The 13,089-nt window shown below is 35.5% G+C and overlaps 1 protein-coding gene across 1 annotated transcript in view; it reads left to right on the top strand.

The window, feature by feature from the left end:
* Positions 1 to 13,089, top strand: part of ATRNL1 (attractin like 1) — a 701,048-nt gene that overhangs the window by 110,659 nt on the left and 577,300 nt on the right. Inside the window, exon 10 of the mRNA XM_061191223.1 lies at positions 5,512 to 5,666. Within this exon, the coding sequence (XP_061047206.1) occupies positions 5,512 to 5,666 (155 nt within the window). The remainder of the gene's footprint in view (positions 1 to 5,511; positions 5,667 to 13,089) is intronic.

Raw genomic sequence — 13,089 nt, 5'->3', positions numbered from 1 at the left:
TTACTCATTTCGCCCACCTTCTACCACCTGACTTTGGTGGCCACCAATCTATTCTCTGTATCTATAAGTTCATTTAAAAACATTTTTAGATTTTGCATATTTGTGAGGTCATACAGTATTTGCCTTTCTCTGTGTGACTTATTTCACTTAGTGTAATGCCCTCAAGGTCCATCTACATTGTTGCAAATGGCAGGATTTCCTTTTTTTTTTTAAATGGCTGAATAATATTCCGCTTTGTATATATATCTTTATCCATTCATCCGTTGATGGACACTCAGGTTGTTTCCATGTCTTAGTTATTGTAAATAATGCTGCAATGAATATGGGGGTGCAGATATCTTTTTGAGATAGCTATTTTGTTTCCTTTGGATAAATACTCAGAAGTAGAATTGCTGGATAATTTGGTAGTTCTAAATTTGTAATTAGATTTGTAATTTGTAATTTGTAATTGTAATTCTAAATTGGTTTTTGAGGAACCTCCGTACTGTTTTCCACAGTGGTTGTACCAATTTATATTCCCATCAACAGTGCACAAGGGTTCCCTTTTCTCCACATCCTCACCAATACTTATTTCCTGTGTTTTTGATAATAGCCATTCCAGCAGCTGTGTGTGTGCGCGTGAGGTGATACCTCATTGTGGTTTTGATTTGCATTTCCTTGTTGAGTGATGTTGAGCACTTTTTCATGTACCTGTTGGCCCTCTGTTTGTCTTCTTTGGAAAAATGTCTGTTCAGATCCTCTGCCCATTTTAAAATTAAATTCTTCTTTTTTTCTATTGAGTTATATGAGTTTTTAATATAGTTTGTAGATTGAATCTTCTCCATCACACAAAGCCAGGCCTGATACTGAGAGTGTCTTATTTATTTTCCCCAGGGCAGTGCCTGAAGTGTTCAAGGTTATGCACATTCTGCCATGGCAACAGAGTTGAGCCGGTTCTATGTGTGTGCTCATTCATGACCTGCAGAAGCTAAAGTGTGCTGTCTGCAGGGGTGTGTATGGGGTGCGGGCTACGTGGGGGAGGGATTTATGGATTGTTGGGAGCATGGGTGTGCTAGTTGAGGTGAATCTACAGGTAATACACTCTATGAAGTTTATGGGTGGGCCTCTCGGTAGAGTTCATGAGGTAGTTAGTAGAAACCTTAGCCCTGTTGGGTTTTTTACCTTGGTTGCCATGAGCCCCCTTTTCCCTCCCCTGCCCATCCTGTCATTGTTTTGGATGGGGTGAGAAAAAAGTGGGCTTCTTGGGCATCATCCTGCTTGGCCATGGAAGCTAGGCACTTACTAGGTTCTCACTTTCCCCCATGGGAGAAAAAGCAGATTGAATGAGTTTCTCTTGGCAGTGAGCTGTTGCCTTAGGGGGTGGGGGTGATGTGGTAAAGTGAAACTGTTCTTCTTACCCTCTTCAGTCCTGTTCTTGGAATTTTTGCTCCAAGTGGTGCTAGGACTTCTCTGCTGGACTGCTGGGCACCTACAAAGGTACTCCTGTCTCTGAGTAGTTGACAAAATCAGTGCTTCTGTGGGAGGATGAAGGCAGTGTCGACTGAAAAAAAAATGCACAACCTAAAAGTTGAGAGTTCTGTTTTATTCGGTGGACAAATCTGAGGACTTAAGCCCGTGACATAGCATCTCGGATAACTGAGAGACTGCTCCAAAGAGGCAAGCGGGAGCCAGGTATATAGCAGTTTTTGCAACAAAGACCAGGTAGTCAGAACATCAAAAGATTGCTGTTAATTAAAGAAAACCAGATATCTCAAGTTAAGGAATTTAGCGCTTTTCTGTGTATGGAAAGATGCAAAGTCTAGGCTCATTGAGATCATTCCTTTGATATGCACCTCAGCTATCTGGGACCAGTATCCTGTGCTTCTCATCCTGAGTCTCCTCAGGGTGCACTGTCCTGGGTGGCTGCAGTGGAGGGCATTCTGTTTCCATTCTGAGTTCTCTCAGGGCTCACCGTCATGGTTGCAGTGTGATGGCTCAATGGCTGCAACTTCATTAGTTTACCATATGGCAGGCAATATTTTTTATTCACAGTAGGAAACTTATTCCTGCATCTTGCTGATGTCTCTCCCTGTATCCTCGTATTCTGACTTTTTAAAAAATTCAACACTTTTCATATGCCATCCCATTGCCTTCTGGCCTTTATTGTTTCTAATGAGAAGTCAGCTATTTATCTTATTGGGGTTCTCTTGTATGGGAAGAACCTTCTTTCTCCTGCTGCTTTAAAGATTTTACCCTTGGCCTTCAATATTTTTACTATTTTATGTCTGAGTGTGGCTCTTTCTGTATTTTTTCCTACTTGAAGTTTGTTGAGCTTCTTGGATGTGTATGCTAATGTTTTTCATCAAATTTAGGAAGTTGTCAGCCATTATTTCTTGAAAAGTCTTTTACCTCTTCCTCCTCTGCCGTAGTATTCCCAGTAAATGTATGTTGTTGCTGTTAATGGTGTTCTACATTTCGCATAGACTCTGTTCATTTTCCTCTCTGTTTTTTGAATTGCAGGATCTCTATTGATTTATCTACTAGTTCACTGATTTTTTTTCTTGCTGCTTGCTGAAATATACTGTTGAGCTTCTCTACTAAATTTTAAAATTTCAATATTACACTTTTCAACTCCAAATTTTCCTTTTTTTGTTATTTCTCTTTGTTAATGTTTTATATTTGATAAGGTGTCATATTTTCCTTTACTTCTTTAAACATTGTATTCTTTAAGTCTTTGACTATATTTATAATAGCTGCTTTAAAGTCTTTTTTGTTTCATCTGACATCTGGGTTCTCTTAAAGGTAGTTTTGTTGCTTGCTTTTATTCCTGTGTATGGGTCACACTTTCCTATTTCATTGCATGCCATAATTTTCCCTGAAAACCAGACATTTTAGATAATATATTGTAACAACTCTGGATCCTGACTTTTCCTTCCTCTCTGGGGCTGTTGTAATTTTATTTGTTTAGTAACTTGGCTGAACTCTTTTAGAGAAGTCTGTTTCTTCTTCCAAATGCATCCTCTGATGTTCCTCCTCAGATGGTACAGCCTGGGTATGCACACAGTCACCCTGGGATGATAGTAATTTTAGCAGAGCTCTTTGACTTTTTCCTCTGAGCTCTTTGTTAAGCTTTCTGCCTCTGTTTGTATCATACTCACCTGGTAGCCTCCACTAATTGCCAACTGATAGTTCTATTATTTTCAACAATGCTCTGGGGGCATAAATTGCTCCACAGTCTGAATTCCATTTCAAACCTTTTTCAGGGGTAGTCTTTGAGGCCAGTCTTTGAGGTTCTGACCCCAGTAAGGCTCTTATTAGCTGTCTTTTCCCCTGGTTCTCTCTGATAAACTTCTAGCTTGTCTATGTTTTAGCTTATTGTTCTCATGTAGCGATCTCTTAATTGCTTACAACCACTACTTCCATTGTTTCTGAGTGCCCTTAAGGCTTGAAGTTTGCCACCTTGTACCAAATAAAGTCAAGTTCCCTTGAGACCTTTGGTGCTCTCCTTTTCTTAGGCTGTCTCTCCCTGTGGGAGAAAACCTCTATGCCACTGCTTTGGAAATATAGGTGGGTTTTGTAGCCTGTTCTTTCATTGACACCACTGTGTTATGTGCAGAGAACTGGATGGGTATGGTAGCCTTTGCTCTTCTCAGCTTGCCTCTTTTTTTTTTTTTTAAATTTTATTTTATTTATTTATTTATTTTTGGCTGTGTTGGGTCTTCGTCTCTGTGCGAGGGCTTTCTCCAGTTGCGGCGAGCGGGGGCCACTCCTCATCGCAGTGCGCGGGCCTCTCACTGTCGCGGCCTCTCGTGGTGGAGCACGGCTCCAGACGCGCAGGCTCAGTAGTTGTGGCTCATGGGCCCAGTTGCTCCGCGGCATGTGGGATCTTCCCGGACCAGGGCTCGGACCCGTGTCCTCTGCATCGGCATGCAGACTCTCAACCACTGCGCCGCCAGGGAAGCCCTCAGCTTGCCTCTTTTATCTTGGAACTGCTGCCCTGTGAATTAGGGGTGAAGACTTTTAGGCCCTCTTGTTCTTAATCTGTGAGGCCTGGTGTATAGCTTCCACCCTGTGGGTGGTGGCTAGGTAGGGAATGAGGACTCGGACCTCGCATGCTTTCTCCTTGAATAGAGCTTCTGCCACTAAGAGTTAGGGGGCGTGAGAAGTATTGGCAGTCTGTTGCTCCTGGTTGTATATTAATGGCCTGGACTAGGAACTGAGGGACGGAGGAGCGTGCTGTGCTTGACTTTACCAGCCTGTGGTTGAACAGTCTTGCCTAACTGGTTGTGTATGTGTGGGGAGGTGGCGGTGATGGGAAGAATGGGAGTTGGTAATGAGTCAAATATCATGGACTGTTGCTGTTCTTAATGAAATTTAGTAGATATTCTTGAGCAAATATTTCTTTATTTGTTGTTGCTCTTGGCAACATTTTTGAGATCCAAATTGTTTTTTTTATTTTTACCAATTATAGTTCTTTCCCTGGGGAGATTGTTCATGGAACTCCTTATATTGACATTCTGGAAGTGAGTTCCGTATTCTTTAAGCATTAATTGGTATTATAATCTATAGCTTTTGAGATACTCTATATACCTTACTAACTATACTATACATACTATGTTTACATGTTGATTCTTTGTACCAGGGATTTATTTATAGAGTATTTATAAAGTACTGATTCATATTGTCATGAAACTTTATTATATATGTATCAGTGAATTCAGGTAAAATATAATTGTGAGCATATATTTGTAGTATTTCTCTCATAATTACACTTTAATTAAAAGAACATTTAATTTAATTTGAATGTTTCTCAAAAACGCAATGTGATTTTCAATTATACACAGTATGGGTATATCTCAAAAATAATCTTAAGCAACAGGACATACATACAAATTAATAAAAACTATGTGATTCCATTTTGTAAAGTACAAAGGCAGCAAAAGAAATATTTGCTGTTAGACTCAGAATAGTGGTAATTTTTTATTTTTTGATCTTAGTACTGGTTACTTAGTTGTGTTCATCTTGTGAAAATTCATTGAGTGTTAGACTTATGATGTGTGCACTTTCATGTATGTTATATCATATTTAAAAAGTTAGAAAGCATATTATGAGATCCATATGAGCCATGTAGTTTTAACTGAGTATTGTTCAGAGTAAATTTATTATATTTAACTTTATATTTACTTTGGTATTTAAAACTGATGATAATTTGGTCCTCTAGTTTAAAGGAGGCTTGTTTCCTACTTTTATAAATGAAAACAAAATTTCAAAATATAAATTATTATAAAATCATTAACAATTATGTTTAATATTGTGTTTCCTGAAAGCATTTTAAGGTACTATGAGTCTCAAAATATTTTTTAAATATATTGAAATTTAGAGGCCATTTATAAGTTGTTGAAAATAATAAAGCATGTTTTTTCACAATTCCAAGGAAAATTCTATATGCAAATTAGATCCTTTCTGTAATATATATAAAATCAGGGAGGTCTTTTTATCCTTTGTAATACATTTTTAAATTTTATCCTGTAGGACTATTTTGAAAGAAAGTGGGTTTGCCAGATACCTTCATTCAGCTGTTCTTATCAATGGAGCTATGCTTATTTTTGGAGGAAATACCCATAATGACACTTCCTTGAGTAACGGTGCAAAATGTTTTTCTGCCGATTTCCTGGCATATGACATAGGTATGTATCTGTTAGGACTGTACAAAGTAGGAAATACCAGAGATTTTTCATGTAGAGATTCTCAAATACATTACTTGATAGCATGTGTATATGTCATTTTAGAGAGAGAAATTCAGTGACAGATTATGAATGGAATTCTCTCCAGTTTCAGCATAGTAGTAGTATAGGGCAGGAGAAGAGATGAACTGAGGTGAGTCAGTGGTGGAGGCAGGGGAATTGAGAAATCTGGGTTTGAATGTCTTTTTGAAGGCTTTTATGTATTGTATACCTACATGAGCACTTTATCAGTCTATTTTGTTTGACTATTACCATATTAGTTTTGATAATGGATAGATATGGAGCATTAGCAAGTTTACATTACAAAGAGTAGGAATGCAAGCATTTTAGATTTAGTGGGGATGAGCAAAGATGCATTTAAATTCAACTCATCAGATATACTTACTCCACAGACGAAACTGATAGAATTAGAGAAAGGAATATAGAGATAGAAAAGCTAAATAAATAATATTTTGGGACAAAATGGAAACCCAGAACATATCTAGGAATGGAAGTAACTAAAGAAGAATCTTTACCAGGGAACCTAGAAATACAGTGCATCTATACAACTCAATTTTAATTATGTTATCTATAGTCCTATCAATTTCTGAATAGTAAATGAATATATTTTTTGAAATACTAAATTTAGCTACCTGGTTGACCATTGTAGTGAGAACATTTCTTCTCTATATATCATATTATAGATAAAACATAGCTGATATTTTAAATCTTTAGCAGTACTTAAGAGTACCTTTTATTGTGTAAAGTACAATAATAAACCAATTTTAAGCTATTAAGAAACATTTTGATAAATAAAAATAAAAGAGACCAAAGAATAACACATTTAATAGATGTAAGAAGTATCCTTTCACTTTTAAACATCATAAAGGCATATAGTCTACTTTGGAAAATTATTTCAAGTGGCAGCATATAAAGAAAATTATGACTATTAATAAGCACTTTGATCTCTAAACTATTGTAAGCTTGTTTGGAAGGAAATTGCTAGTAATAAAGTTAGGCATGCTTTTTAAATTCTATGACTATCTGTCTGTGAGTAATCATTGAAAAGAATCCACTGTCTTCAGGATTTTTAGATCCTAAATAATTAAATATTTACCTTTTGAAATAATAATTTGAAGTTATGATTCATGATGAAAATGGGATTATCTTGGCTTTCAGAAGGCTTTTAAATCAGTGCCTGAGATCCAGAAAATCGGTTAAATGAAGTAGTGAATCTAGGCTGGCTTATTATGATCTTTCATTGCCAGGTTGGCACTGTCAACATATTATTTTGCTGTGGTGATGAGACAGTATGCTTATTTCTCTGGAGGTGGATGAACATTTTGTTTTTCTTCTAGGAATAAAAATCCTAGGAAAAGTGTAGAATTTTGTTGTAATTGTTAAAAATCCATGAAGTGAGATTTTGAACTTTTGAAAAAGATTCTTCAAGGAGCTTCCACCCAATTTCTGTATTTTAACGAGGAAATTGATGTTGAGCTATTTTGTAGCTGACATATCGGGAATTTATTTTTATTTCTTCCATATTGTTCAGGATTACCATATTTTAGGTTTTATGCATCCAAAAAGTTTACCAAGGTGAAAAACATTAGAGGTGTTAGTTTTTCAGAGAGAGAGAGAGAGAGAGAAAGGGCGAGCTCTCAGATTATCATTATTCTAATTGCTACTCTTTATAAAGTGTCTTCTAAGAGCTAGGTACTTTACTAAGAGCTTTATTTACAATATCTGTAACCTCTCTAATAACCTTGTAACAAGGTGTTAATAAGCTCAGTTTCAGATTATTAAACACAAGAGTAAAAGGAATTTGCCCAAAGCCCTGCAGGTGGTAGATCAAGCTTTTTTTAACTCCTAAAGTGGTAGTCTTTCCTCTTGACTACACTGCTGTTTAGTCGGGTCCATTGTATGCTCTTCATTTTCGCAACAAATTACCAGACACTTTATGTTTAGTAAGGTTTCTTAATGCTGTGGAAAGATAGAAGCAAATATCAGTTTCATTTTTCAAACAAATTGTTCAAATTGGAGGAAGAATAACATAGTTTAAACAATGTTGTATTTTAACATAGGATTTTGTTTTCCCTGTGCTAACAACTAACAACAAAAACATAAAGCAATACAATCAATACAGGATAAAGGTGTTTTGTTTTATCTTATTTGATTGTTTCTATGCAGTTCCCAATAAAGCCCCCCCTCCCCCAATCTGTATTTATTCTCCGGGGTTTGTAGCATCAAATGCTGAAATATTTTCCAGGGAAAATTATTTTTCTTATTTCAGAAAATGTCTTCCAAAATAATTGCTTTCCTTATGAAGTATATTTTTGTGGAAATAAAATATAACCATTGTATATGAACCAACCTGAAAATAGATCCTCTTGGGGGAAAAAAAGTTGTGTTGCTAGTTTTTCTCTTTTGTACAGTACACTGGGAATTTTATGGCATATTTAACTGGAATGCACCTGAAGATTTAGCTGATTGTGTTCTATGATGTTTAAACAATAAAAATATGTATGCTAATACTAATTTTTCATTGCTCTAAAATGTACTATTTCAGTCCTACTGCCATAGTAAATTTTATATAGCCAATATCATTAATCTTTGAGGACATAACCTTGCCTTCCCAGTTCTCATTATACTATACATGATCGATGTAGAAGGCATATAATGGTGATTTTCAAACATGGCTGTACCTTGGCATTCCCTTTGAAGGTTGAAGGGAGAAAAATCAGACCTCTATAACCTGATCCTCTTAGACTAGGCACTGGGTATTTATATTTTTAAAAAGTGACTCAAGTGCAACTGATAACAGAGCCAGGACTGGTGAATAAGACTGGATGGACTGTTATGTATACAATGATACGTTACTTAATGTTCTAGTTTGTAAATCTAGCTCGAAGACATTTCAAACCTGAAAATTTTATTAATATATATTTTGTTATTGTTAGTGGTATCATTATTGCACCTGATTCAAGATTAAAGTGATCTTTCTGGTAAAGATAGCCTTCTAGTACATAATGAGACTAAGGATGCAGTGGAAAAGCATGTCTCACTGAGTTGATCTCAGGTTATTAGACATATTTATACTTTTAAACTATTTGGCTGTGGTAAGTAGTGTCATAAAAGTTAGTTTTCTAGGGTCAGTGGGAAAAAAGGAATCAAGTAGTCTGTATATTTTTCACATCTCTTTAGTAAACCACCCATCTTTTTGGTGGTTTGACTGAAGATATCAACATTTACAAATGAGAGATTTTCCTGAATTGAAACATACCTTAAAATTGAATTGAATCTTGAGACAGTATTTCAGAATCATCAAATTAATAGCTATTATAGAATTTTCAGTAGGCCTAACATATTATTATGATACTTTTAATTACAAATGGTAGTTATTCTTCTTCAATAAGAAAATTTACCTAAGGGTAAGAGAATGTACAAGATGAAAGATAACTCAGAGATACATTGATCATAATTTTTTTTCCTCAAAAATATAGTAGAGTCATGAAAATGTAATTTGTTGAGTTAGATTATTTCAGAATAGGATAGGGAGTCAGATTTATATCAGAAATATATCTTGCAGAAAGCAAAACACCTAAACTTCAAATCAAATCAAGTCAAAATAATATTATAATAGAATTTAAAAAACAAATTTCCTGCATATGACAGTTTTACTTATGACATTAACTTCTTGGTAGGCAATTATTTAAAAGCAAACTCAGTAAAAAAAAAAAGTACTTAATTCCATATTTGCAGAAGTAATACTATTTTAATTGGTAATGTATAATAATCATTTTAAACACAGTGGAGTTGTAGTTCAGTATACCCTTAAAAATCACTTAACTAGTTTATGAAACATAGTATACATGTTTTTGTACAACCCTGTAGTGTGATACGTGTGTGTGTGTGTGTATACACACACACACACACACTATAATGGATACAATTTTGTAAGGCACATAATTTCATTAAAAAATCATATTCAAATTAAAACATCTAATTATTTAATTTTTTTGAACAATCCAGCAAAACTATAAAAATTCAAACTTGCTCGCTCTTCATGTTTATAATTATTTTTATTGTCTGGAGGTTATTTTATTGTCCCTCTCTTTGTTAATCAGTATTTCTCTCTGCGCTGTTAACTCCTTAGGGCTCTTCCTTGACAAAAGCAGCACCCCTTGCCCTGCCACCTGAAAGAACCCATTTGTTTCTTTGTCTGTAAGAAAAACTCTTAAAATCATCATACCCTTTTTTCAATGAATTTAGCCAACTGTTGACTGTTTTAAGCTTTACTGTATCCTTTGCTCAAGGTTCTCTTTTTCTTTCTATAATAAACTATTGTGTAGAAGAAATAGTAGTTTCTTCTCTTTAAAAAAAGAGGCCAGTAAGTAAGGGAAAAAGTGACCTTTCGTTTTGTGAAAAGGGAAAACTAACATTCGCCGAAAGCTTCCTGTAATGTTTTGCACTTTACATATGCTTTATGAGGTAATTCTCATAACATCTGTGTAGCGTGTACTGTTCATTCATACAGGAAGAAACTGTGATTTAGCATGGTTAAACCCAAACTTGCATAGGTTGTAGGATGGTGTATTCAGAATTTGAACCCAAGTCTAAGTTCAAAGTTCTTTTGATTCTACCACTGTACTATATATTGATGTTTTCCTGATTTAACAGGAAAAAAATTTGAAAGATCTTTAATTGGGAAAAAAGGCATATAATATTTGTTAATGTAGCATGACACTCAGGAAAATTAGTTTTATCAGTATATTTAATCAGTGACCTCAAGGTAGAGAATCAAGAAGGGTAACGAACAATGAATCTCTCTTAGTAGATCTATAAGCATTTTGAGAGATTGTTTTCAATACAAAAGTTGCTAAATAAAGATTCTTGAAATAGAATATACACTGAAAGAAAAGTGTTTAAATGTCTCAACAAAACCTCTGGGGAAGAAGGCAGGGAAAACAGTCATGAATATAGAATCAAACATCTAAAATAAAATATTAGCAAATAGAATTCAACAGTTTCAAAATTATAATAAGCTATGACCAAGTAGGAATTATTCTAGGATTTCAAGTATGATTCATTATCAGGGACTCTATAAATATAATTTATTACCTCAAGACTATTTACTGAAGCCAACAGGAAATAACACTGTATGTTAAAACATGATAAAATCATTTCATTTAAGATTGATTGTCAAATAGTGATGCCCACTTTGCCTGGCAGAGGGTAAGAAGCTAAATAAATATTTATGGAATGAATGCCAGAGGACAAAATCCTGAGAGAAACTGTGGGTATGAAACTGTGGGTAGCAAAAGTGTGCACCTTTTAGAATAGTAAGATAAATTTTTACCTGGGGGAGGGGGACCCAGTGAAACATCAGCATCTCAGGGGTAGGTGGAAAAAGATTTTTGGCAACATCCAGAAATTTGGTTTTCTATTACATAAGTATCCAAATGGTTAATGAAAGTTTTTCTTTGTATTCATCTAGTTTTGAGTCTTATACCTACAACATATGTGCTGTTTTTAGTGTACTTCAAATATGCTATTAAGACTGAGTTAAGAACTGGTGTTTCAAATGAAATATTAAAAGAATTTTAAAAATGTGTCTTTAAAGTATTATAGATGCATATTTTCATGGAAGAATATGAGTATTTGCAGAAAAATTAGCCAATGAATGTGCATTTTCCACCTGTAGTATTTTATGCATAATTGATAAAATAAACCTGTCTCTAAATTTCAGCATATGTTTTTAATGTAATTATGTTGTCTCTCATATGTGAATAGTCCTAACAGCACAGTATTCTGGTTGCTGAGATTTGTGTTTGAGAGAATAGTAACTCTAATTTCTTGATCTTATGTTTATTGAGTGTATAAGGTTTTTAAATAAATATTTAGTGCCTTGTAGTACAGATTTTTTTAAAAGTCTATATTCTAGAGAATATATTTTACTATGGTCTTTATTGCTGTGGGGCTTTTCTGTCGGTATGGGATGGTATTTCTGTCAATTTTCATGATGTCAGTAACTTTGGAATTTGCTTTAGTTTGTCTAGCCTTGAACTGTTTGTGAAGTGATAATGACATGAGTGTTCTGGAAATATATTTTCTTCTTGGCAAAAAATATGATTATAGATTGCAGTCAGACATTATTAATGTAAGAGACTTTATATTGTAAGAATGGAAAGAGACTATGTATAAACAAATTATATTAATTTAATTCTGAGCTTTAAGGCATTTGATACCTTCTGCATTTTACAGGAAAACTAACCTGTGTTTTACAGAGAATCCTGATCAAGTATTTGAAAACTCAGCAACAGAATTTATCTAACCCAACATTCTGTTTAGTCATTATTGAAAAAGCTGCAAGGGATAAGTGGAACGTGTATTTGCTGCAACTGCTCCTATGTTTTTCTCTTCTCATTCTGTTGAAAAATCCTGGCAGGTGGGCAGATATCAGCAAGCATGAAATGTCCCTATAGTTGCAAAAGTTGCTTACCTCAACTAGCTTTTCATAAGCTTGCAAGTTAAATTCCCTTCTTCCTAAACAATTTTGTGAGTTGAAAACAATTTGCCAGCTATTTTAAGACACTGTAGAGGAATATTCACACTTACTGCATTGTATCAGTCAGTACAGATTATGTTAGACTGAGGTAACAAACAATCCTGTCACAGTTCTCTGAAAAGCAAACTCTGAGACAGAGTTTAGTGTTCAGGGTACTTATAAGGTCCTTGGATTGAACACCTGTCAAAGGGAGGGGAAGAAGCAGGATTGGGCGAAAAGTAAAAGTCAAGCAGACTTAACATCCTCAGCCAACTCCAGGACAACTCTGGAGTTGAAGTGCCCCTCAGAGTTGTCCCTCTTTAGGATAAAACAGGTCTTGGTCGGTCATTGTACGAGGGTCACTCCCAGGACCTTGGGTGCGGAAGCTCTCTGTAGCTAAGGCAGTCTCTGCAGGGGCTGGCAGCTGAATGGTGTCCACTGATAAGTCCTTCCCTGAAGGTGTGTTTAGTCAGCGCCTTTCCATGTTCATCACAATTCATTCTTTGGGCCACTCAGCCCGCTTCTTCAAATATATTTGTTAAACAGCTCCTCCAGGATTCCAGTGGGCCTTTCTCCCTGGTGGGAGCCTGGATTATTGCTCTGGCTTTTGTAGCTGGTCTCAGGGCTGCAACTGATATTCACCATGTCCCTCATCCATTATTTTTTCATGTCCCTTACCCTCAGCTAGCACTTCTTCTGGTCTCTGTGTCTTACCTGGTAGCATGACCCACTCCCTCCCCCTTAGGTATTTGAGCTCCTGATCATCATATACCTTCTAGTCTGGGTTACTGTACTTGCCCATTTACCATCACACTTGGCAAAGGGATACCAAGAAACACCTAA

This window comes from Eubalaena glacialis, chromosome 1 (genome assembly GCF_028564815.1).
Source record: "Eubalaena glacialis isolate mEubGla1 chromosome 1, mEubGla1.1.hap2.+ XY, whole genome shotgun sequence".
Lineage (NCBI taxonomy): Eukaryota > Metazoa > Chordata > Mammalia > Artiodactyla > Balaenidae > Eubalaena > Eubalaena glacialis.
The sequence above is the reverse complement of the archived record's forward strand: the minus strand, read 5'-3'. Positions and strand labels throughout refer to the sequence as shown.